The sequence below is a fragment of the Globicephala melas genome, chromosome 4, assembly GCF_963455315.2.
Source record: "Globicephala melas chromosome 4, mGloMel1.2, whole genome shotgun sequence".
Classification (NCBI taxonomy): Eukaryota; Metazoa; Chordata; class Mammalia; order Artiodactyla; family Delphinidae; genus Globicephala; species Globicephala melas.
The window spans coordinates 77,230,628-77,258,281 of NC_083317.1; the positions used below are offsets into that span (position 1 = coordinate 77,230,628).

At 37.4% G+C, this 27,654-nt stretch overlaps 1 protein-coding gene across 1 annotated transcript; it reads right to left on the reverse strand.

Annotated features, from left to right (window-relative positions):
- Positions 1-1,599: 1,599 nt before the first annotated feature.
- Positions 1,600-27,089, reverse strand: CLDN16 (claudin 16). Its single transcript, XM_030856645.2, has 5 exons — positions 26,925-27,089; positions 9,209-9,311; positions 5,476-5,640; positions 2,400-2,591; positions 1,600-1,733 (listed from the first exon to the last, which is right to left on the reverse strand). Exons 1-5 carry the CDS (start codon positions 27,036-27,038, stop codon positions 1,600-1,602), a joined length of 708 nt encoding a protein of 235 aa, XP_030712505.2. The 5' UTR covers positions 27,039-27,089.
- Positions 27,090-27,654: the final 565 nt, after the last annotated feature.

Below are 27,654 nucleotides of genomic sequence, written 5' to 3' on the forward strand. Positions count from 1 at the left end.
AGACAATATATCATAAAATAAATATGGTAATAAAAAATTTAAAAGTTAAGGTTGAGAAAAAAGAACAACACAAAATAAGCTTTAAAATGCTTAGAATAATACCCATATAACTAGTAAACATAATCTACAATTACTTTTGTTAAATGTCAGTTACAGTTAATAACATCCATGAAATAAAAGTGAATCAGTTGCTCTTAATTCCAAGATTGTATTATAAATTCTCCTGAGATACTAGTAAAGAGATGTCATATGAAGTCATGAACATCATTCTCAGCAATGTATGTACCAGTTTCCATCATCTCGTTTTCACATTATTTTTAGCTTTTTAAATTGGAAAGACTTCTTTTGGGAGCTTCAGACGTTCACAACTAAATTTCCATTTTCCAAAGAACTAATTTGTAGTTCAGTTGATAGTCTGTTAAGGTACTGTATGGCTATTAATGCTATTCATGTGAGTTTCAAGGAACCAGAAAACCTGAGGTTAAATTTTATACCTTTAAAAAAAACTCTACAATTAAAAAAATTGAAATATGTTTATATTATGGATATGAACAAAATCCCTTTAGCAATTATTCATTGATTTCTTTAAGTGTGTATATAATTCTATTTTTTCAAAAAGCACATATTTTGTGAGGAAAATTGATTTTTTTCAATAGAGAATTGTTGAGCCTTTATTGCTTTCAAGCAACAAATATTTTTTACATTTTATCATATGTCAGCTATTTTGCTGGGTGCTGAGGATCCAGTGGTGAGAGGACACCTGAATTGGTGAATTCTAATATGTTACATTCTTGAGATACATTTGGAGGCCCAATCAATGCTAAGTGAACTCCCCGGCTTAGCTATTAACTGCTGTAGTTTAATATTTCACAATCTATAGGCAAACTTGGAGTAGTGATTAAAAAAATACACAGATCTTTAATGTGGTTAATGAGGAAGAAGGTCAGCACTGACTCTGGTATTAATTTAGCATTTGCTTTTGACATTTAGAGTTTGGAGGGGGACCTTTTTATCTTTAACTCCCACCAGTGGCTGGTACATGAAGCTGTTATTTTCTTTTTCTATTTTAACAGAATCAGAGCAATGGTAAGTTTTGATATACTTGTTTGAATTTGGAAAAACCATCTTCTTCAAAGTTATCAAATAACTCACTCAACTGAGAATAGAAAAAGTGAGCCAAAAACCAGGGAAAGAGCTAAGAGCTTGACAATCCTTTCAAAGATTAGAATCTCTGACCTCTTTTGAAAGTCGTTTTCTATTCTTTAAGCGTCATTTAATTTTAATATCACCATGTCACTATCTCTAGCAGCAATATCACAACAAACAGTTTTATATCCCAGCAACCTTATCTTAAAATACAGGGAAAGTGTACGTGTGTATATGTGTGAGAGAGAGAGGGTAAAAGAATGTGGAAGAATATAAGAATAATTGAGAAGGAGAAGTGATAGGAGAATCAAACTTGTTGATTAAGCTAAGCAATTAATTTAGTTGAACAGGAAGTCTAGATAACTGTTCCTGGATTGGCCGGCTATTTTATTAACTTGAACATATTGATTGGTTAGTTAAACAACATATACACACTGACTGATATGTGTCACTTCACACTCTAGTGTCTACAGCATACATTTTGGCAGTCTGTGTCCGAGGGGCTGCATATGACTGGGCCATGGAAACAGCTGTAGTTGAATAGCCTTTCCTCCTGGAATAAGGATAGTTCCTCTCAGGTCCAACATCTGTTTGGAAGAGATAAACATGGTGATATAAAAATAATTATGGCTCAGTAAAGTTTTGGGGAAAATGTAATTTTATATACTCTTACCCAAAAGAGGCAATAATATAAATATTATAAGAAGGAATCATCTAAGAACCTAGAAGAAACTCTAAGATTTTCAACTGGAAAGTTATTTTTAGATTTAAAATTCAATCAAGTAATTTCCTTTTCTTTTCTTTCTTATGAGAAGAGGGATTTCCTTGTTTTTTTTCAGTGACATTTTAAGAAACCCAATAGTAACACATCACACTTTTTAATAACAAGTATGCATTTGACTTGGCTCTCTGTTTACTTCTCTGTAGATATAAATTGTAGATATAAATTTAGTTGATTGGGTGAAGTGAGATATATAAGATTATAACACATCAAAATAACCATTATATATTTGAATGTTAGATACAGTTGTAGCTGTAGTATTCTTTGTTTTTCTTTTCAACAAATATACCACTAACAGGATAGTAAGGTTCTAGTACTGCAAATCAGTCGTCCTTGAACAACTGAAATTTCTAATGGTAATAGGTAGGGATCAAGTTATCAACATTAGTTTGAGCTGGTGAGTTGTGTTTCCATTGGGTTGGGAGGAATGATACTGGAGGCAAGGAAGTGTGCTATTTTATTTTGTTCTTACCTTTGAAGAGGTATAAGCAGCATGTGAGGACAGCACCAGCCAAGAAGCATCCCAGAGACCCAGCCATTCCAAGCCAACAGGACCAACCAAACTTATATTGGATGCCAAGAAATATATTGTGCAAAACCAGAGAAGAACGTTCCACATAAACATCAACAGCATACCACACAGAGCCAATGATTCCCGGGGCACCTGAAGGAGATGAAAATTGCTAAAAATAATGCAGGCCTTTTAAAAATTTAAATCCAAGGAGATTTAAGAGTATTCTACTGTATTGTATTTAAGAGTATTCTATGGCTCCCCAGCCCCATGACTGAAGTTATGTCAGCTACATAATCAGCACCCATATGGAAACTATGTTTTTAAAGTCCTTCATTTTAGTACTTTGAGGTTAAAAACAAATAACTAAAGTAGAAATTGAAAATTTATCTAACACTCCCACACCATATTAGGATAGACTAAGAAATTTTGTCCATCTTAAATAAAATTTAATTCTCACAGATTAGTCTTTCTGAAAATTGATTGTCTTGAAACAATGCCACTAGAGTCCTCTTGCTTTAAAGGTATAAATTGCATGCCAGGGCTCAGAGGTAAGAAAAAAGAGTGGCGAGTTGTCAGACAAAAGGCTATATGAAAATGGTGCTTCTGAAATCTGTAACCCCCAAGAAACTCTCACATTTTTTCTCTAGTAAGTCTGTCTGTGATATCTATTGAAGTCACAATTTAATTGCATTCTTTTCTCAATTGTTTAATGCAAGAAGTTTAAGAAGGACTAGATCATGAACACATAGTAACCATTAAAATACAGGGTGTAAATTACCACACCTTTCCCATAATACTGTAACCCATAGGTTTAGGATGAAAACTTTTTTCCGAAACTTAGAAACAGATTTTGGTATATATACATATACATATATATGTGTGCATATATATACATATGCATATATATATACACACACACACACACACACACATATATACACACATATATATATGTGTGTGTGAAACGGAGCAGGACCTTATGGTCCTTTCTCCCCCACGTCCTCCGCCTGCCTTTTGTCTGTGGAAAAACTTTAGCCAAAGAATAAGCTTAATCAGAGATGTGAGAAAATGCAGAAGAAAAAAAAGCAGTCAGGACAAAACAATGATAGTTTAGTCAGTAAGCAAAGTCAAGGACCTTTAGTTCCTTCTCAAGGGCTATGGATAGTACTCTGAGCCATATCCTGTGGGCTGTTTTATAGATACTGAAACCCCTACCAGGTGGAAGAAGTTAACTATATGATGAGCAGACTGTAGCCATGACATAAGCTGCCACAATTCTGGGAACTGGCCTTAAAGAAATGGGAACAAACTGACCATGGAACTGAAGATTAACTGTACTTAAAACAATCAAGATGATGCTGGTCAGACCACTGATGACCAATTTCAAGATGGCTGTCAGAGCTGACTGTACTGTTTCTACATGTAGCCCCTTCCCTCCACCTATAAAAGCTCTTGCTCCCTGATTGTCGGGGCGTGGAGGGGTGGTCAGCCTTTGGACAGGTGTCTGCCCTCCCCACTGGTTGCCTGCATCCAAAATAAAGCAAACTTTCCTTTACACCATCTTTACCTCTTTATTGGCTTTTGAGTGGCGAGCAAAAAGACCCCACTTTTAGTTGTGTGTATATATCTATGTGTGTGCATATATATATGTGTGTGTGTGTATACATATAAATATATACATGGCATACTAATTTCAAATGAGGATTCCAAGGCTTTGGCCATCTCTGGCAATTTGAGTATCTCTTTAGCCGTTCCTGCAGGGATTTTCTTCAGTGACTTATTTTTCTTTAAATTTAGTTCATTTTGCTATTTTATAAAAAATGGAGTAGATTAGTGATGTCTCAAAAAGCATTCTAGAATAAAATTGCAAAGCATTAAATGATGGTTAAATGTGTTACATGAACACGTTGTTAACATACAAAAGCTTTATGTTATCACTAGGCTGGATATGGGAATGAATACCTTTAAAAGGAAAACAAAGTGCTAAATTCTTGTGATTTTTTAGTACAACCTAAGGATCCTTAGGGCCTTGTGTGAAAATATCAGGGAGGCCCCACTCTTGACTATGTGATGGGTGAGACTTTCAGCTATGGGCTTACTCTGCCCACATTGAGATCTTTACAACAACAATTAGGAGTAGATATTATTGCTGAGGCTTCACGCTAATTTGTAGACCAAGAAAAGGAGACAGATTAACTGGCCTAAGGTCACACATTTTATATATATATATATATATATATATATACACATACATATATATACCTGCAAGCATTTGCTAACTTTTTGCTGCTACCATAAAAGAAGATGGTTTTCTCTCTGAAGGGTAGACTCATTGGTTTTCAATCTTCCTACACTTTGATTTCTTTCACAGTGTACTTCCTCCCAACTTGTATTATGATCCAAAAAAGACATGACGATAAAGGAAGACTAAATTGAATTTGATGACAGACCTCAGTAAAATATCAATTTTGCTGATTCACTAATAAACACCATATAAAGTGATTCTTGATTTATTGTTTATTACTCATGCTTGATTTATGTCTTCAGAACTCCATTTATTCACCAGCTTCTTAAGTAGAGATAAGAGCATAATCTGTTTATTGTTACAGTTATGATCATATGAGTTGGCACATGAGAAAAGCCTAACACAGGACTTGGTACAATTTAGTTCATTGCCAAGAAGAACTGATAAGGGCGTGTGCAGGCAAGAAGGTGGCGGCTGGAGGCTTATTTTAGGATTTAACTTCAGGAATAATCACAATTTTTTTTTAAGTTAAAGCTTTATATAACTTTTAAAATAGTTAAAAAATAGTTTGAGGACTTCAATAAACCCTGACCAGGGATATTAACAAAAGATTAATTCTCTGATTCCAAAACTAAGGAAAGTAGGGTTGGTACATGTGCTCCTTATTCCTTCAATCTAGAAAAGCAAGTCAAATATTATCCTAAAATGAACTACTTCAGAACAGCACCCTTCTTCATCCCAAGACCTTAGTTGAGTATCTTTATCCCCATCACTAGTCCAGACCAATACCTGCTATAAGTAATGTGGTTCCAGCAACAAAGCAGATGCGGACTTTGATGTATGGCTCATCAGGGAGGAATTTCACACAGTCAAGACCAAGGAGCAGGATAATAAATCCAAATCCAGCTAAAATATCTGCAGTAATCATCAGCGCCCGAGTTACCACCAGCTTCACTAGAAGATCAGAGCATGTGGTTTCAGCATAGTCAGAGGAAGGAGACATGTTAATACACAGAGGTACACCAAAAAACAGACAACCACATACATTAACACATGCCCACCGAATAAAATCAGACTTTAAATATGCATGAACTTGAAAATAAATACCCTTAATTTTTCATAAAATGCAAAAATAGTACGAGACTATCAACAGTATTATTTGGTTAAGGACTGCTTATTATAGTCTTGTTGACCATCTAGTAAAATGCCTGGCATATGGTGGGGACTAAATAACTATTTCCTTTTTGCCTCCTGTTTTGGAATAAGTCTCATTCACAAGTATTAGCTTAATGCTGAATTGAAAGTAGAGTATCTCTTCTTCTGAAGACAACCAATAAGTATTCAATAAATAAATAATCACTACATTTGTTTGAAGTTTTATTGAAAAAATGTAACACATTGGTTAAAATAGGGGAGCAGAATAAAATACTTCAAGACATCTCTTGCCAGTTCAGGTAGGAGCCATCAGCAGATCTTTAGAAGGAGAAGGAGCTTCCATTATTAAACAGAAGACTATTTATTTTCTTTTATTCCTTCAGGTGGTGACCCTTCTTGGCCAACACTCTGCATTAACCCTTCAACCTTGCATTGTCAACGAAGCATATTTTAAAGCTATGGCCAATGAGAATATGTGGTAGAAAGTCCAGGAAAGAGAAGATCAGGTACATAGAAGTAAAATAGTAGCAGTCATCTGCAATGGGAGCATCATCAACTGTGAAAGCCTCCTCACCTGTGAGTCCCAGTGACACTAAATTAAAACAAGAATAAGGTTGCCACAAATGGAGGGTTAAGTATCTGAAGTCAGAACTATTGTTACTTTAGCTGGCTACTGGAGAGGAGTAATAAAATTTATTCCTTTGATGGTATCATAATTATGTTTTATTTTCATAGTGACCTGGAGTTTCCTTGTATTGAAATAATTTTTCCTCAATGATGAGGCAACTTTAGGGGCTATTTAGTTATAGATGGCTTGTGAAAATGTGGCCAATTTTCCTCATTTCAAAATTATTTTTATAATCCATCTAAGAGAGGAAATCAATGCATAAAATCAGTTTCTACCTTATTAATAGGTGAATATTTAAGATCTCAAAATTTGACATTATTTTTTAAAATTTAGGCTCAAATTTCAAATTTAGGCCAAATCTAAAGTTCATTTTGTTTTCTTCAAAATTAAGGAAAGAGAAAACTATGTAACTCATTAGGTGTTATGAGTTTTTATATTTTAGCAGATCTCCTTGATCCTCAAATGTTATATATAAGTGGGCTTCCTATTCAGCACCCCAAACTAAGTGGTCCCACATTTTGGAGTGCCTCTCTTGAAATTTTCTAAGTCCTCTTCTGGAACCTGGGATCAACAGGGCCAGGGTTGCTATCTGGATGGGGTGCCCTGAAATCATTGTTGGCCCTGGTTTTCCCCTCTCTGACCCTTGCTCCCATACAAAGTGTGTCTCAGATTCTCTGTGGAACTACAGGACTCATGCCTATGGTGTCATCCAGGGGCCACATGGCTAGCCCAGTTCCAAGAGGGCAGCTCTGCAAGAGATTGCTAATGCTGGCCAGCCAGGAATTTCCTTCTGGAGATTATCTGAGATTTGGCTGCCAGAATAATGTTAAATACCCTGATTTGGGGGGTAGAGAAGGGTTCAAATTAACAGTATCAACAGGAGCCCTAAAAAATGCATCTCGGGGCTTCCCTGGTGGCACAGTGGTTGAGAGTCCGCCTGCCGATGCAGGGGACACGGGTTCGTGCCCCGGGCCGGGAAGATCCCACATGCCACGGAGCAGGTGGACCCGTGAGCCATGGCCGCTGAGCCTGCGTGTCCGGAGCCTGTGCTCCGCAACGGGAGAGGCCACAGCAGTGAGAGGCCCGAGTATCGCAAAAAATAAATAAATAAATAAAAATGCATCTGGGTCTAAATACTCTAAGCATACAAGGTAATGAGAAATGTGATCTAATTGTGATTGTATAAAAGATACCAAGACTAAAAATAAAATCTACTCTCTTACAGGTAACATCCTAACTTAGAGGGCACAGTTATATTATTTTCTAAGAACTCATTTTCATCTCTCTAGTCTTTAAGCATATGATGGAATTTTTTAAAGAAAATTAATGGATTTTTAGCATATTATTTGAAAGTAATAGGTAAAAATATATCAAAAGACAAATGTGAGATAGTATAGGCAAAAGATAAAGGACCATTTAAAAATATAAACAGTGGTTTTCTCTGTGTAGTAGGCTTGTGAATAATTTTATTTTCTTCTTACATAAATGTATATAACAAATATTTAAAAGTTTGAAATATTTCATCTTTCTATTTTCTTCTCAACTCTAACCATAGAACTGCATTTCTGCAATAGCCTAGGGTCCACGTGAACATGAATGCCCATTCCTATTGACCAAATCATGCTTCTTTGTAGATAGAACTAGGTTAGTGCAAGAAGGGAAGAAAAGAGGAAAACATAAAAGGCTTTTTTCTAAAAAATGAAATAAAAGCTTTATGAATTAAAAAATGTTTCAGGCACTCAAATCCTAAATGGCAGAGAAAGATATTTGTAGAGCACAGCTCCTTTTAAGTGCTTTCCCCTGCACCGAAATAGCTGTTCAGGGGAAAAGTCACATTCTAAGGGTTTACTTTTCATTTATCTTGAGAAAAGAAGTTGTGACATTGTACCACCACCCATCATTTGATTTGAAAGAGACTAAAACCAATTTGCTTTAATAACAGCACCAGTACTTCTTGGCACGATTGGATGTTCTAATAAGTAAATAAACAAACAAACACACAAATAAATAAATAAATGGTATGGAGAAGAGTTGAGAGAATCAATAATAAGGTTTTTCGATCTATGAAATCTTTTATTCATAGAAACATGGGCCTTGTTAACACCTAATTATAATTTAAAGCTAAAGGTAGGGAAGATCTAGGAGATGGCTTTATTATTTCTGCTAAGAATGTGTCACATATTTCAATGTTTTTCATTCCCTGATCCCACAGTCTGTGTCTCTCTTTGCCTATCTCTCTCCCTATTTGTTTTTCTGTCTCTGTCTCTGGCCCTCTATATCCACTGTCTCTCTATCTTAGCAAGTCATCCATTGAAATACTGTAAACTTTCTATCTGACCTAAGTCATAGCTAAAAGACATCTCCGAAATGCTTTTCATCTAACCGGTCAATTCTAATCATAAAATCACTGCACCCTGAAGATTTCATTTCAATTTAAAAAGTGTTTACTATAAGCCTGCTGTAGTAGGCTTATACAAGACCCTCTGTGGGATAGCAGAACTGAACAAGATAATATTTTTACCCTAAAGGAATTTATAAATACATGGGAAAAGATAAAATATGCTAAAAATGTTTCAATTCACATTTTAGAAATAAACTAAATTTCTATTTGAAACATTTAAAACTGGACAGAAACTTAATATTGAATCGTAAAAAAAACAAAAACACATAATGGAAACCTGAGTTCAATTTCCTTTGGTCTTCCCTCCCTGATAAGGGTGATGTCTAAGGCATACGTACAGGGGTGTTCAGCAAGTATAGAATCGTACTCATCACAGGTGCGAATCCCATCAAAAGCATTTGTGACACACTCCCACCAGAGGCCTCGGCATTTTGTGCTCACCTAGATGTTGGAGAAGACACCATGTGAAACAACTCAGGCAGACACACTTCAATTCACCTTGATCAAAGGAAGAACTTGGCTGTTGTGAGTTTGATAGCAAAGTACAGTGGTTACAAGCATGATCAGAATTTCATTTACAACAAACACAATGCATTTTAGAGTATTTTCCCTTAAGCACTAACAACTCAAGGCTTTCCCCACCAGGAAGTAAAATCACTTCCTGATTTGGGGGTGGGGGGCGGAAAGAAGTCATGCCTAAGATGGATAAAATCAGAATTAAACATATGCAAATGCCTATGGCTGGTTCTATCATCGAGTCAGTTTAATAGGGCGACAATTCATTTCACTACCATATGCTGACCTTTACTTATCCAAAAAAAAAAAAAATCAATATAACAATAGGTGATAACTGCTGACATCTTGAGTCTATTAGGAATGTATATTAATTTTTCTTCATCATGAACAATGAGTCCCATGAAGAAACATGTTATTATATATGAAGTTCATAAATTTAAAATAATGGTCGAAGAAAGTTATACATAAAGACCATACTACTTCTTCCTTGCTCCACTGATGGACTACCAATGTTTAAGCTATGAGATGGATGTAAACAAACTGAACATTAATTTCATACAACCTTGCAGTCATAAATCGCTTTTACTTAGAAATGCTGTACAGATGATTCTAAGTAACCACTTAGAGCTAAAAGGTACAAGTGTCCTGAGCCTTCTCATATTTTACCTATAAGCTGCAAGTCAAAATAGATTTCCTAGAATTGTAAACATGCCAACAGAAAATGTGTTCAAGTATTCTTGACAGAGCTCGTACATATGGAACAGAACTAATATGATTGTTTATTCTGATTTGATTACAGATTCACATTACCTTGGCAATCTGGGAATAGTTTAGTAAGATTTAACCACAAATTATCTTGGAAAATGAAAGCTTAAAGTTTTCCTTAAAGAAAGAAGAAATAACAGAGCAGAGTGGGAAGAGAAATGCAAAGGCAGGGAGATTATAACGGGTGCGGAGAAGAAAGGAAGGAACATGAAACATTTGATTTGCAAAAGAAAATTATATCAGAGAATATTTGTGCTATGAAACTCTTTGACCCATATGCTTTGAAGCTGTGCTGTGCACCAAATAAAACTCTACTGCTGGCTACTCCATCACAATTTTGAATGCTGTACTTCTATTTTCACTTTGTATGTAAAATGCTTATAATTGGTAATAATTAATAATTCTATATTGAATCTATACTCTGAAGCAGTTACTGTTTAAGTGTATTATCACCTCACTTATTAATTAGAGGATCCTGTGATCTATCATTATTACTGTCCATTTTACAAATAAGGAAAAGGAGGCACAGGAAAGTTAAGTGATAACCCCAGAAAGTGTAGTTAAATGGAGGAGATAGGATTCAAACACAGCAGTCTGTGTGTACGCTCTTAAGCATTGCAGTATACTTAAAACCTATTTTTTTTTAATTCTAATTTTACTTCAGGTGAAAGTACTCCAGAATTGGAAACTGGAAGATAGTTTTGGGTGAAGTAGTAAGCCCTAACTTTAATCTCATCCTATGGCCATTATTCTATGAAACCTCACTTTGGCTTGCTCTTCCTAAGATTAAATCTAGTAGTGATGTTTTAGAATGTTGGAATATTATCTGACCTGAGGCACCACAGAGACCAAAATATTGATAAAGAAAATCCATCTTGCGAAACCTAATATATCAATTTCTAAAGAAGGATGTGAATATCTAAACTTACGTGCACATGAAATTTAAGCTATAACTGAAAAAACACAGACTTTAAATTGACGCTCTTATTAGCTGTGTTGCATCCTTGGAAAGGCCTTACCTTTTTTGAGCTCAATCTCCTTATCTTTATAAAGGAGCTAATGCTAGGGTGACTATAAGAATTAAAAATTACAAACACACACAACATAAATGATTTGCTCAATAAATGATAATACTAGTAAAGTACTTAAACAGCATAGTAACCTGAGTAGTGACTAAGTTCAGCATTACTAACTAACCATATGAAAGTGGAGAAAGGTAGATGCAATGGGTAGAATGGCAGCCCCCCAAAAGATGTATCCATGTTCTAATTCCCAGAACCTGTGAATGTGACCTTATTTGGAAAAAGGGACTTTGCATATGTAGTTAAATTAAGGGTTTTGAGAAAAGTAGATCCTCTTGGATTACCAGGGTGGGCCCTAAATCTAATGACAAGTGTCCTTATAAGAAGAAACACACAGAGGAGAGACAGATAGAAGAGAAGGAAGCAATGTGCCCACAGACACAGACACTGGCGTGACGTGGGCCCACATCAAGGAATGCCTACGTCACCAGAAGCTGGAAGAGGCGAGGAATGCATTCTCCTCTAGAGCCTTCAGAGGCGGTGTAGCCCTGCCAAAACTTTGATTTCAAAATCCTGGCCTTCAGAACTGTAAGAGAAAACTGTCTCTTGTGTTAAGTCACCAAATTGTGGCAATGTGTTATGGCAGCCCTAAGAAATGGATAGTAGAGACAATTTGTACTGAATTATTATACCACAACAGAAGACAAGCCTTCTCATAGCCTATTACCCTTCAGTCTCTCAATTAACAGGAACACACTGGATCCAGTTGATTCCAATTTGAGCTAGGTCATATGGACCTGAAGTCCTATTCTATAATCAGAGAGTGACTGTCCCCAATTTCCTGCTGTCTAACTCAGTCACTGAAACAAACAAATAAAACCTACTATAGTCATTCTCATTATATGTGAGGTTATTTAGGAAATGAGCTGAGCTATATATGTGAGGATATTTAAACTAAAAAGAGTATTTTTTTCTTGCCAAAATAATCCAGTAATGGTGTCATTTCCAAGGCTATTGATCATTTACCTGCAATGACCATATTTAGAAAAGCAATGAGCTCATTAAAGGAAACAAGGAATCCAATTTCATTAGGTATTAATGCTTAGGGGCACAATATTAGATTGCTTGGTATTCACACTCAGTTAAGGTACGTGAGAATAGCGGCTGTAATTAACTAAACTTCTGTGTTAATATAGCACTTACTGGAGACACCCTTAAAGGTGCCTTTGTGCACAAAATACAAGGTTAAAAGACTGTTCGTTATTCATCACATTTAGGAAAGCCCTCCTTGCCTATAATTTAGAATCTTCACTTATCCTCCTGTTGTACAATGGCTTATTAAGAACTCTCTAAAACAAGCAAATCTACATTCTTTAAAGTTTTAAGGCAAAGTTCTTACAAAGCAGACTCATGCTTAAAATACTACAGTTAACCTTATTTAACGGGTGAAAACAATGTTAACTAATAATTTTATCTCACAGCGTTGTCCAAAATAGACGATTACAAATTTAATCTTTGTGCTCTTAACATGTGATTCATATATTAATAAATAACATATAAAATAATACTCAGGGAATTTTTATATCATTTCAATAAATATCTGTTGGTCCTGAAGTGGGAAGAAGTCAGTTTATCCAAGATGTGGCAATAAACGTGCAAGTCACAAACATGAGGCCAACCTAAATTTCTTAATATTAATTACCTGCCAACAGTGAAACAGAGAGATTTTACAGAAGAGTACAGATTTCTGGCTTCCCTTGGAAACTTGGTCAGTCTGGCCACCTGGACTCCCTGGCTGCACGTAGCAGCAATTAGCAGGAGCTGAGTGGATCTTCAAATTTCTCCCTGTCATTTAAATCTCACCTCAAAGATATCCCTTCTTCCATGAGATTCTCCCAGTCTCTCCAGCTGGAGTTAATCTCTTCTTGGATCCCACAGTAACTAGTCCATATTTCTATAGCATTTATAATATTGCATTATCTTTCTATGTGCATTTATGTGCATCTGTCTCCCAAGTCTGCCTTTCAAACTATGTTCACTAAATGTCTGTCATGTGTCAGTCAACCGGCTAAGTGCTGGGGATACAGCAATGACCAAGATAGGCATGGCACCTTGCTTCAAGGAGCTTACAAATCCGCCTTCTCAGTATATAATAGATGCTCAAAAGATGTTTACTGAGGGAAAATATTTGTCAATTTTTCTAATTCATACACATGAACTCTCATTTCTCACTTGGCATAGAAAATGGTTACTGATACACTGTACACACAGTTGAGGCTTAATATGTCCTTTTGACTTGACTGAACAGACTAGAACGTCTAAATCCAGGAGTTAAAGAAATATTATTGAGACCAGAGGGTTTATGCTGATTTGGTGTCAGCCTGGACCCTGTCTACTCAACTGGCTCTGGAAAGTGTTTACCACAATACTAAGGATGAGCAGGATACCACATAGAAAAATAGTTTCAGGAAACTTTCGGGAAGAGGGACTGATGGTCCCTCTTCCTAGTTGAGTTTATAATGGCATAAATTAATTCCTTAATCCTGGAATTTCTTATTCTAACCTCTTTAGCAGTTTCCAATTAAGGTTTCTCTTTTCTCTATCCTAGCCTTTGCCAATTTCCTTTTTCTTATCCCTCTGAAAATATTTACAAGTGGCAACACACAATTTTGCCTGCATTGTCTTATCTTCTGCAGTTTTGAGTGTGCCTGTCATGCCTCCATATATTTTATATATCTTTTGAGAAGAGAGAAACTTAAAAATACTTTAATTAATTGGCATTTTCTCCTCCTGTTACATAGGAGAAATTTACATATATATATATATATATATATATTGGGTTGGCCAAAAAGTGTCTTCGGTTTTTAAGTAAAAAAAAAAACCACATTTTTCATTTTCACCAAGAATTTTATTGAACAATGTATTCACCGTTTTGTTCCACTACTTTCTGCCACTTTTCAGGCAACTTCATAATTCAATCTTCCCCAAACTTTTTATCTTTCTGAGCAAAGAACTGTTCCAAATGCCTTTTTTTTTTTCCCAAATGCCTTTTACAATCTTCCAGGCATTGAATTTTTTTCATTAAGAGAATTTTGTAAAGACCAAAATAAATGGAAATCTGAAGGTGTAATGTCTGGTGAATACGGTGGATGAATGAAGAACTTCCCAGCCAACCTGTAACAGTTTTTGCCTGGTCATCAAACAAACATGCGGTCTTGTGTTATCCTGATGGAAGATGATGCGTTTTCTGTTGACGAATTCCAGATGCTTTTCATCGAGTGCTGCTTTCATTTGGTCTAATTGGGAGCAGTACTTGTTGGAATTAATCATTTGGTTTTCCAGAAGCAACTCATAATAGAGGACTCCCTTCCAATCCCACCATATACACAGCATCACCTTCTTTGGATAAAGACTGGCCTTTGGTGTGGTTGGTGGTGGTTCATTTCACCTGCACCACGATCTCTTCTGTTCCACATTATTGTACAGTATCCGCTTTTCATCGCCCGTCAAAATTTGTTTTAAAAACGGAACGTTTTCATTATGTTTAAGTAAAGAATCGCATGCGGAAAAATGGTCAAGAAGGTTTTTCTCGCTTACCTTATGTAGAACTCAAACATCAAAGCGATTCACATAACCAAGCTGGTGCAAATGGTTTTCAAAGCTTGATTTGGATATTTTGAGTATGTCTGCTGTCTCCCATGTGGTACAACGTTGATTGTTCTCAATTAATGTCTCAATGTGTTTGCTATCAACTTTAATTGCTCTACCCAACCATGGAGCATCGTCCAGAGAGAAATCTCCAGCACAAAACTTGGCGAACAACTTTTGACACCTTCAACCAGTCACAGCACCTTCTCCATATGCTGCACAAATCTTGCATTTAGGTTGCATTTTTACCTTTCTTACCTTTCTTGAAATAATAAAGCATAATATGCTGAAAACATTGCTTTTTTTCTTCCGTCTTCAATATTAAAATGGCTACACAAAAATTCACCAATTTTGATAAGTCTTTTTTAAATGCACTCTGATATGACAGCTGTCATATACAATCTAACAAAATTGTTTTGAATGAATTTAAAAGACAACTAAGTGTTACTAGAGCCATCTTATGGAAAAAAAGGAACCAACCATTTGGCCAACCCAATATATATAGTAATTATACACAGCAGGCTTAGTAAATGTTTTTTCTTGGTTGACCACATCAAACAAGGTCTTTCTTTGTCACTATGCATTATGTTATAAATGCATGTGCATTGGGATTTGTGTGTAAATATAATATATATAGGAAGAATAATCATTAGCCAAAAGAAAAATGGGATGTCATGAAGATACATTCTTTTAAAAACCACCGTGCGTATGCATAAAATAGAGTTATAGTTTTCATACCACTTTACCATCCCTGTGCTAGTGTGCTTTAATGCTGAAGATGCAACTTACTTGTTTCCAGTACTTAATTGAATATATTTATTGGGTGCAAAAGTTTTAATAATACTATAGTAAATAATGTTTTACCACTAAAACATGAAACATTTTCACTTGGAACAGAAAGGCATTTGAATTTTTCATACTAAAGTTCTGAACTTTTAATTTTTACATTTTCTTTTCTTTTTCTTACTATCCCAGGGCCTAAAAGAACTCAAGACAGGTATTTATAAGGATGAGAAAACAAGATTAAAATAAATAAAATAGATGTCACCTTTCTTTTTTACTCCATTTATGTACCATGAGTTTATTTGCTAAAATATATTTGGTTTAGCTCTTCTTGCTTAGCTGTGGATCACTGGCTAAAGGCACACACGGCAAGAATGGGATAATGCAAACTTCTTAGGTATTAATATAATGTTTGCGGCCTTCATGGTCATATTACCTAATTTACATATATGGACTATATAAATATTTCCATTTTAATATTTATTATTTAATTTAAGTCATACATTTAATCATTTTAGAATGTTTTCCTTATGAAAGTATGGAATCACAACTTTGCAAAGATTACTGGCCAGTGGCAGAGATCACAATTTACGTTGAGTGAATTATTACAAAATATTAATTTCCTTTTCTCTCTCTCTTTTTCTTAATTTCTTTCCCTCTTTGAAGCACCAGGAAGAAAAGCTATATTTTCTAGGTAGGAATACACTCTTCACCAACTTTATTATACATCTCAGGGGATTGGCTCTTTTTTCCTATCTGATTAAAAAGAGGGACCAAATCCATATCTTGAAAAAATTTAAACTGCAGCAAGATGAAAGATCTTCCCTAAGAAAAAGTGATGGTATTTCTACAGAGATACTTCTTATTTAGTGTTCAACATGAGATTTCCAAATATCACTTCACATTATATTTCACTCATTTATTCATTCTTTTAGTAAGTATGTCAAGTATCATACTAGGTACCCATTCACTTCATATTAACAAATGCATCCTGAGTTCCCATTATGTGGAAGGGGGTGCTAGGAGCTGTAGGAGACCATGAGGCAAATTAAAGAATATTTCTAGGCTCAAATGTCTGCTAAAGGAGTTTAAAATCAGTTGGAAAGCAAACCAAGTATATATAATCAGAGTGTATGCTAGCTCTAATAATTTCAATATTTATGTATGGAAGAATTGTAGCATCATTAATTAAAATAGAAATCACAGGGGAGAACCTGGTAATGAAGATAAAATAAATCCAAATGTGGATTACCTTTCATTTGAGGTCATAAAATTTTAATCATAACAGTGCTTGGTACATGACAAATTCTCAGTAAATAATTAACAAAAGTTGAACTGAAAAATGAAATAAACTTGTGAAAACATTTTTTCTTTCTGACAATTGAGAGACCAGTAATTCTGTGAAGAAGCTACTTTCCTATTTTACTGTGGATAATGAAGAATTACACATTTTATGATGTAATTAACATATTTTTGTTATTAATTCATAATTTATTTTCTTTTAAAATGTATTTAGTATATAACTTATGCTATTTTGTCTCTATTCTCTGCCTTATTCCCCTGGTTAGACAAAAAGGGAACAGTCATAAGTGTAAAAATGGAAAAAACCACAGCTCAGAGAAGTAAACAAAATGTGTCCAAGAGAATCAATAGAGAAAATAGGAACAAAACTTAAATCGCATATTTCTCCCTTCAGTGAACATTGTACAAAATGTCATCTCCTCCTCCAGAACAAAAACAAAACAATAAACTGCAAATAGACGATAATATAGTTAACATTTATTGACTGATTTGTATTTGCCTGGTACTGCGGTCAACTAGATCCACAGGTTCATTTAACCCTCACAAGACACTTACCATGTGCATATTGTTACTCTCTCTTTATAGAAGAGGAAATGCAGTTTTACACAACTTAAACATCTGTCTAAATTCACACAGCTACTGCCTGGCAGGGTGGGATTTAATCTTAGGTCCCTGTAACATCAAGTCCAACCTATAAACATCCACACTGAAAAGCATTCCCTTCCTGGCCCCCTCAAGGTGCTGTGCAACCATCTAAGTAAGAAAAAAATAGTGTCATGGTGCAGGGATGTTGCTGCTTAATGACTTCTGTATAGAGACTAATTTTCCTCCATTTCAGCTCTAGGTGAGTGGTTCCATCCTTCCTCCAATTACCCCAAAACAGTAAAGTGGATTTCAAATTTTACTTCTCCTTCTCCATCAGCCTTCTTTCCCCACATGCAATCAATTATTAATCCCATCAATCTGAGTTCTTTAGTTTCCCATATCTTCATGTCTTTTTAAAAATTTTTTATTGAATTATAGTTGATTTACAATGTTGTGTTAGTTTCAGATGTACAGCAAAGTGAATCAGTTATACATATACATATATCTACTCTTTTCAGATTGTTTTCCCATATAGGCCATTACAGAGTATTGAGTAGAGTTCCCTGTGCTATACAGTAGGTTCCTATTAGTTATCTATTTTATATATAGTAGTGTGTATATGTCAATCCCAGTCTCCCAGTTTATCCCTCCCTGCTTATCCCCTGGTACCCATAAGTTTGTTTTCTACATCTGTGACTCTACTTCTGTTTTGTAAACAAGTTCATTTGCACCCTTTTTATGCTTGCTGCCACACTAGTTCAGACCATCAATGTTTTCCTCCTGTTTTATGGGAAAAGCTGCCTAGTTGATCTCCCTATAATTCATTTTACCCTTTCTAATCATTCCCCACATTAGCCAGGATGATTGCTCTTTCTAAAACACACATATATGTTTTCTTACAGTGAACCACCCTTGTCTATGGTATAAGATCTATATATTACATGAACACAAGCCCTCAATGATCCGGCCCTTATATTCTCTTCCTTATGTTGGAAACTTTTTCCAATATGTCCAAAGTGATAAACATACAGCACTCTCATACCTAGATCTCTGCCTATATCATGTCCTGTGCATGCAATACTCTCTACTTTTTCTTCCCCCTTCACTTGTTCTTCAAGCCTAGTTTAGATATTTCTTCTGGGTAACCTTCACTGATTATACACGACTAAGTGAGCTGGCCACTCAGAGTTATCTGTAATCATAGCACTGGTCATATCATACTGTCTATCAGTTTGCCTGTCTGTCTCTGCCAATATGCTGGGAGAAACCTAAGGAAGATCCAAGTTTCATCCTCCTTCATAACCTGTACCCACCACAGTACCAAGTAGAGAGTAGGTATCAAAGAGCATTTGTGGAATGAAAGATTATAGAGGATGAGAAGGAAGATGGCGGAAGAGTAAGACGCGGAGATCACGTTCCTCCCCACAGATACACCAGAAATACATCTACGCGTGGAACAACTCCTACAGAGCATCTACTGAACGCTGGCAGAAGACCTCAGACCTCCCAAAAGGCAAGAAACCCCCCACGTACCTGGGTAGGGCAAAAGAAAAAACTAAACAGAGACAAAAGGATAGGGACGGGTCCTGCACCAGCGGGAGAGAGCTGTGAAGGAGGAAAAGTGTCCACACACTAGGAAGCCCCTTCGCGGGTGGAGGCTTCGGGAGGCGGAGTGGGGGAGCTTGGGAGCCGCGGAGGAGAGCACAGCAACAGGGGTGCGGAGGGCAAAGCGGGCAGATTCCAGCGCAGAGGATCGGGCCGACCGGAACTCGCCAGCCGAGAGGCTTGTCTGCTCGCCTGCCGGGGCGGGCGGGACTGGGAGCTGAGGCTCCGGCTTTTGTCGGAGCGCCGGGAGAGGACTGAGGTTGGCGGCGTGAACACAGCCTGCAGGGCGTTAGTGCACCGCGGCTGGCCGGGAGAGAGTCCGGGGAGAAGTCTGGAACTGCCGAAGAGGCAAGAGACTTTTACGTCCCTCTTTGTTTCCTGGTGCACGAGGAGAGGGGATTAAGAACGCTGCTTGAGAGAGCTCCAGGGACGGGCGCGAGGCGCGGCTAAAAGTGCGGAGCCCAGAGACAGACATGAGACGCTAGGGCCGCTGCTGCCGCCACCGGGAGGCCTGTGTGCGAGCGCAGGTCACTAGCCACACGCCCTTCCGGGGAGCCTGTGCAGCCCGCCACTGCCGGGGTCCCGGGATCCAGGGACGGCTCCCCCGGGAGAACGCACAGGCGCGCCTCAGGCTGCAACGTCTCGCCGGCCTCTGCCGCCGCGGGCCCGCCCCGCACTCCGTGCCCCTCCCTACCCCCGGGCCTGAGTGAGCCAGAGCCTCCGAATCAGCGGCTCCTTTGACCCCGTCCTGTCTGAGCAAAGAACAGACGCCCTCCGGTGACCTACACGCACAGGCGGGGCTAAATCCAAAGCTGAGCCCCTGGGAGCTGTGAGAACAAAGAAGAGAAAGGGAAATCTCTCCCAGCAGCCTCAGAAGCAGCGGATTAAAGCTCCACAATCAACTTGATATACCCTGCATCTGTGGAATACCTGAACAGACAACCAATCATCCCAAATTAAGGAGCCCTGTGGATGAAAGGCTCTTGGTGCTGCAGCCAGGAGTCAGTGCTGTGCCTCTGAGGTGGGAGAGCCAACTTCAGGACACTGATCCACAAGAGACCTTCCAGCTGCACATAATATCAAACAGCAAAAATTTCCGAGAGATTTCCATCTCAACGCCAGCACCCAGCTTCACTCAACGACCAGCAAGCTACAGTGCTGGACATCCTATGCCAAACAACTAGCAAGACAGGAACACAACCCCACCCATTAGCAGAGAGGCGGCCCAAAATCATAATAAGTCTACAGACACCCCAAAACACACCACCAGACGTGGACCTGCCCACCAGAAAGACAAGATCTAGCCTCATCCACCAGAACACAGGCACTACTACCCTCCACCAGGAAGCCTACACAACCCACTGAACCAACCTTAGCCACTGGGGACAGACACAAAAAACAACAGGAACTACGAACCTTCAGCCTGCAAAAAAGGAGACCCCAAACATAGTAAGATAAGCAAAATGAAAAGACAGAAAAACACACCGCAGATGAAGGAGCAAGATAAAAACCCATCAGACCTAACAAATAAAGAGGAAATAGGCAGTCTACCTGAAAAAGAATTCAGAATAATGATAGTAAGGTTGATCCGAAATCTTGGAGATAGAATGGACAATAGAATGGACAAAATGCAAGAATCAGTTAACAAGGACCTAGAAGAACTAAAGATGAAACAAGCAACGATGAACAACACAATAAATGAAATTAAAAGTACTCTAGATGGGATCAATAGCAGAATAACTGAGGCAGAAGAACGGATAAGTGACCTGGAAGATAAAATAGTGGAAATAACTAATGCAGAGCAGAATAAAGAAAAAAGAATGAAAAGAACTGAGGACAGTCTCAGAGACCTCTGGGACAACATTAAACGCACCAACATTCGAATTATAGGGGTTCCAGAAGAAGAAGAGAAAAAGAAAGGGACTGAGAAAATATTTGAAGAGATTATAGTTGAAAACTTCCCTAATATGGGAAAGGAAATAGTTAATCAAGTCCAGGAAGCACAGAGAGTCCCATACAGGATAAATCCAAGGAGAAATACGCCAAGACACATATTAATCAAACTGTCAAAAATTAAATACAAAGAAAACATATTAAAAGCAGCAAGGGAAAAACAACAAATAACACACAAGGGAATCCCCATAAGGTTAACAGCTGATCTTTCAGCAGAAACTCTGCAAGCCAGAAGGGAGTGGCAGGACATATTGAAAGTGTTGAAGGAGAAAAACCTACAACCAAGATTACTCTACCCAGCAAGGATCTCATTCAGATTTGATGGAGAAATTAAAACCTTTAGAGACAAGCAAAAGCTGAGAGAGTTCAGCACCACCAAACCAGCTCTACAACAACTGCTAAAGGAACTTCTCTAGGCAAGAAACACAAAAGAAAGATTTAAATATAAGACCTGGAACCATAAAACTTCTAGAAGAAAATATAAGCAGTAAGCTTTCTGACATTAATTTTAATCTTTTTTTTTCTTTTTTTTGGATATGTCTTCTCAGGCAAGGGAGACAAAAACAAAAATAAACAAATGGGACCTAATCACACTAAAAAGCTTTTGCCCAGCAAAGGAAACTATCAACAAAATTAAAAGGCCACCTACTGAAAGGGAGAAGATATTTGCAAACAGTATATCTGAAAAGGGGTTAATATACAAATTATGCAAAGAACTCACAAAGCAGAAAAACAAACAACCTGATTAAAAAAAGGGCAGATACCTGAATAGGCATTTTCCCAAAGAAGACATACAGATGGACAACAGGCACACAAAACGATGTTCAACATCACTAATCATCAGAGAAATGGAAATCAAGACCACAATGAGGTAACACCTCACACCTGTCAGAATGGTTATTACCAAAAAAGACAACAAATAAGTGTTGGCAAGGGTGTGGAGAAAAGGGAACCCTTGTGCACTCTGGTGAGAATGTAAATTAATGTAGCCACTATGGAAAACAGTATGGTGAGTCCCCGCAAAAATTAAAAATAGAACTACCACATGACCTAGCCTGGGGATTTACATGAAGAAAACAAAAACATTAATTAGAAAGATATATGCACCCCGATGTTCATTGCAGCATTATTTTAAACAGCCAAGATATGGAAGCAACCTTAGTGCCCATCAATAGATGTATGGAAAAAGAAGATGTGGGGTGTGTGTGTGTGTATGTGTGTGTGTGTGTGCATGCATACACACATATATATATATATACACACAATGTAAATCTTGCCATTTACAACAACATGGATGGATCTAGAAGGTATTATTCCAAGTGAAATAAGTCAGACAAAGACAAATACTGTATGATTTCACTTATATGTGGAATCCAAAAGACAAAATAAATGAACAAGCTTAATAAAACAAAAAGCAGGATTATAGATACAGAGAAAAAAAAACCAGATGGTTGCCACAGGCGTTGGGTGTGGGAGAAGTAAAGAAATAGGTAAGGGAGATTAAGAGGTACAAACTTCTAGTTGCAAAATAAGTGCGTCAAGAGTATGAAATATACAGTGTGGGGAATATAGTCAATAACTATAACATTTTTGTATGATGACAGATTGTAACTAGACTTACCATGGTGATCATTTTGAAATGTATAGAAATATCAAATCACTGTGTCGTGTAAAAGTTGCTTACATAACGTTGTAGGTCAATTATAAATATAATTTAAAAAAAAAAAAAAAAACAGGGTTCTGAAGAACCTAGGGGTAGGACAGGAATAAAGACACAGAAGTAGAGAAGGGACTTGAGGACACGGGGAGGGGGAAGGGTAAGCTGGGACGAAGTGAGAGAATGGCACTGACATATATACACTACCAAATGTAAAATAGATAGCTAGTTGGAAGCAGCCGCATAGCACAGGGAGATCAGCTTGGTGCTTTGTGACCACCTAGAGGGGTGGGATAGGGAGGGTGGGAGGGAGATGCAAGAGGGAGGGGATATGGGGATATATGTATATGTATAGCTGATTCACTTTGTTATACAGCAGAAACTAACACAGCAATGTAAAGCAATTATACTCCAATAAAGATGTTTAAAAAAAAAAAAAAAAAAAAAAAAAAAAAAAAAAAAAAAAAAAAAAAAAAAGAAAGATTATAGAAAGAAAAGAAAAAAAAGGGGAGCACAAAAGAGAGATAAAGAGATGAAGGAGAAGGGTGGGGGTAGAAAAAGAAGAATAAAAGAGAAGTAGGGCATGAAAGGTTTTTTAAAAGGGAGGAAAAGGGAGAAGGGGGGAGAAGGAAGGGAGAAGAGGAAGAAGAAGAAAGAGGAAGGCGGCAGGGAGGAAAGAAGAAAGGAAGGAAGAAAAAAAGTAAGGAGAGAAGTAGAGTGGGAAATAGGAAGAAAGAGCATATAAAGTTAACAGAAAAATGAAGACTATTCACACTAGATTTCCTAGTGGAAATTTCTAGGGAGGCTCTAGATGCCATCAGTTCTCCAGCGGCTGGCCATCTCTCTGAAAGACATAGTCATGTCTCTAGACATAGTCATAGTCAAGGAGTTCTGCTGTTAAAGAATGTAGGACTAAAAAGGACCTTAAAACAACTGAGTTCAACTTCATTTTATAATTGAGGAAACTGAGCTGAAGACACGAGCTATGACTGCTCAATAGAAGACAGTTAAGATGCGAACACAGGCTGGAATAATTTCAAAACCCAGGTTCTCTTCACACATCAGTCTTCCCCAAGACACACATGAATCAAGAATGACAGGAGCAGCATAGTAGCTCAGGACCCCTGGTCCCTGACTTGGGACTGTGCACAATTCCGTGTGCTATTTCTTTTTCCTAATGTTTTTACTTTGTTTAACCTCTTAAGGACAGGTATAAATGAGGCCCCATACTATTTTGTAGTATTTTGAGTATTCTCTAGTAAGTCAAAAGGATACCTGAGCTCTGCTTCTTGCTCCCTGTTACTCACCTTTAGCCTGTGGTTTTGTTATTTGTCCTCTCTCGGAAGACCTCTGCTGCCATTTCTAACTTTTGAAATCCTTGGCATCTTTTCTGACGCTTTGTTCAAATGTCTTTTCCCCCCTGAGGCCTGTCTCAGTGCTCCTGACGGGAAATAATCGCTCTCTCTTCTTTGCTTTGTTCATTTCTTTCTCAAATATGAATTGGCCTACACCCTCTATTAGAGTTTCATGTGCATCTTTGTTCCTCCCTAAATGTGCGCTCATGAAAGGCAGGAATGGTTCTTGCTTTAGCTTTGACTGCCCTTGGAGGATTTGCACGGCACCTTTGAAATGACATACATTTCACGTTTGTTATGTTGAACTGAACTACAGAATCCATTTTCCAACACTGATGCCTACATCACTGTCAAAGATTAACAAAGCAAAAAATTCATTATATTCCTTTTTCTTTAAATTTTCTATGGGTATGCTTTTTTTTAAAAGCCCTTTTATTGTGTCAATTTTTGTCCAGTAGTTGTTTAAAGTGAGTTGTTAATAGGGACCAACAACGATATATGCACAAGGAAGGAAGCAAAGAGACAAAACAGTAAAATTGAGTCAGTGAGTATCAGAACCTTGACATTTATGGATAATATTATGACTTTATATGCTAGCCAACTGAAGGAGTAATTGTTATGCGAGTTCCATGTCCCTTTAAAAATACTGACAAATAAAGAGACTGTTGGAGAGAAGGGGGCCTCATTTGTTAAAGGGTTCTTCTTTTTTTTTTAATTTTAGAATATTATTTATTTTTTTATACAACAGGTTCTTATTAGTTATCCATTTTATACATATTAGTGTATACATGTCAATGCCAATCTCCCAATTCATCCCACCCCCACCCCCCGCCGCTTTCCCCCCTTGGTGTCCATACATTTGTTCTCTACATCTGTGTCTCTATTTCTGCCCTGCAAACCGGTTCATCTGTACCATTTTTCTAGGTTCCACATATATGCATTAATATACAATATTTGTTTTTCTCTTTCTGACTTACTTCACTCTGTATGACAGTCTCTAGATCCATCCACATCTCTACAAATGACTAAAGGGTTCTTCTTTTAATGGGGAAGATTTATTGCAATACATCTCAAGTATGGGAAATATGAAGATTTATTGCAATACATCTCAAGTATGGGAAATATGAAAGAAGCTAAGAACTACTAAACTATAGTCCGAGGTTAGCAAGGATTTACTCAAGGTGAATAAACTAGACTACTCATTCCACTCATTTTACCTAGAAGTGTTCTTGCACAGAACAGAGGGAAGATTGGTTGTATGTACTGAGATGAAAGCAAGAAGGCACTTTAAATGCCAGAACTCCCAATCCGTCTCAGCAAGGTCTGACCCTTTCTAAACTTTCATTTCTTATCAAGTGAAGTTAGCAGTTCCATCAGCTTAAGGAGAAAGATTTTCAAATTGTTTTGGAAAATATTTTAAGAATGCTTTTAGATGAGATTTTGCATGTTTTTAAAAACATAATTTTAAGTGAGCTCAAGTCCAACATATCTCTCTATTCATCACCTACTACTGGCAGCCCATACTCTAGCAAGCTAATGGCAGCAGAACATTTCTATCTGCACTTTTCTGAGTACTGTTCAAAGGACAGTTTTGGTTTGTTTTTTTCATTCACCACTTATGTGCATGGCCAAATAATGCATCACTGGATTAACATACAGCAGATATCCTTTATACTATTTCAGTTCTATCACAATTTTCAGAAAAATAATTTTCTAGTGCTAAAGAAGCACTTAAAACTCTCTTGGTTTTGAAATACCATGTAAGAGTCAGAGGAAATTTAAAAGCAAGAAAAAAATAAAACACAAAAATAATACACAGAAAAACAAAAGATTATTACTTTCCATTTGAAACTCCAACTTGGGAGTTTAATAAATAAAATTAGAAGAAAAAATATAAAAACTTGCCCTCAGGTATCTTTCTTAAACTTCATAAACGTATAGCATTTGCTAGAGTAAATTGTTGCATTCAGGATGTACGTAGGAGAACATAGTGAGTTGCTGTATATTCTCAGTGAGTTCCTGATATATTGTTTCTTTTTCTCACCTACGCTTTTTGAAACCTTACAAATGAATAGTTGCTGAGTCTGAAGAATTGATTTTTACTTAGTTTTACCTCTCTCAGATTCCTATAGCCACAGAAAATAATTCTAAATTTGAAAACTACTTCTTTCAGAGCTTCTCCAGTGAGAAAAATAAAATTTTCAAATATGAACCACTCACTCATCTTGTACATGAAGAGTAGGTTCCCAAGAGCAACTCATTTTTAAAAGAGGGTTTCTTAAACCCATATCTGTCTCCTGTACTTTGGGACACAGTAGAAAAACTTGGTTTCCCAGAGAATGTTTTCTCCTACTTGGAACTCCTTACAATGACATTTTTTCCATTGCACAGTAATTGGGTAGGTTTTATATAACTTGAGTTTGATCACTTGATCAACATTTAGATGATCACTCCTTAAGAAAGTCTGTCATACTACTTTTAATGCTGTCTTCAAGGTTAACAAATTTCTGTTTGTGAGAAAGGATGTTAATGGAATGTTATCCAATTTGGTATATGCAGCAATGGAAGAGGTGAATTTCTGGAGAGCTTATATAATTACGCTTGTGTAAATTTACCTTTATGAAAAAGGGCTTATTCAGTTACCTCATCTGTAAAATGGGATAACAACAATACCTACCTCATAGATGAGCTGTGAGAATTACATAAGCTAATAATGTAAAGACTCAGTAAGTAGTAAGTAAGAAGCAAGTCCAACCATGTTGGCTATTATTACTATCTTAGTCCTAGTGAATGTAATGGGCCAGTGGGGCTTAGAGAAAAGGTGGACAGGCTTGGGTCAGTAAAAGAAGCGCTGACTTCTTACCTCCAGGGAGTCATCTGCATTCACCATCCAACAGTCTGTCCAGGTGGCCACAACCAAGAACCCAGTAGAGAAAAATGCAAAGAAGCAGGCGACATACTGAAAAAGATCCCTCATCTTAACGAACAGCTTGTCTGCAAGGGACACATGGGCAGCTGCCAGCCCTGGACCCACTCAGGTAGCTGGAATGCTGTCAGTCTTCTGTGCTTCTGGTACCTGGGGATGTTGAAAATGCTGGTCTTTTCCTTTTCCTTACTCCCCACTGCAGGCGTCTTAAGCTGCGGTAAGAGTAATACAAACAGGCTGTAACCCACAGAGGGGTCCTGGAGGTCATTATCTGAAGCAACGAGCCTCCAATCAGAAGCCAGGTCAGTGAAAGGACTGAGAATGTTTTGGGTGGGGGAGAAAAGGAGCGCCGGTAATGTTTTCTGCCCAGACCGTGGGCTAATGTGAGATGATGGTCACCAGAGGCACGTGCCAGCGCCAAGATGGAGAGAAGGAAGAAGGGTCACACCCCATGCTGACGCCTGTAAACTGATCCTTCTCAGGCCCTCCAGAGAAAGTGAGCTATTCTCCTCCTCCCCTCAGTAAGGGGGCTATATGGTTGACTGAGTGCTTTTATTATTAGGACTATTTTAATATTCGCTGACTACCTTAGACAGACAGGCCACTGGTGAAACTATGCTAACAAGGGCTTGCTCAAGGGAGTTTGCATTCCAAAGTGCTGGACAGA

Excerpts from the sequence above, each read along its gene's own strand:
- CLDN16 (XM_030856645.2), bottom strand. The coding sequence starts at position 27,038 with ATGAGGGATCTTTTTCAGTATGTCGCCTGCTTCTTTGCATTTTTCTCT. Across the intron at positions 2,592-5,475 it reads AACCACATTACTTATAGCAG|GTGCCCCGGGAATCATTGGC; the intron begins GTATTGGTCTGG and ends CATCTCCTTCAG. Across the intron at positions 1,734-2,399 it reads CTGCTTATACCTCTTCAAAG|ATGTTGGACCTGAGAGGAAC; the intron begins GTAAGAACAAAA and ends TCTTCCAAACAG.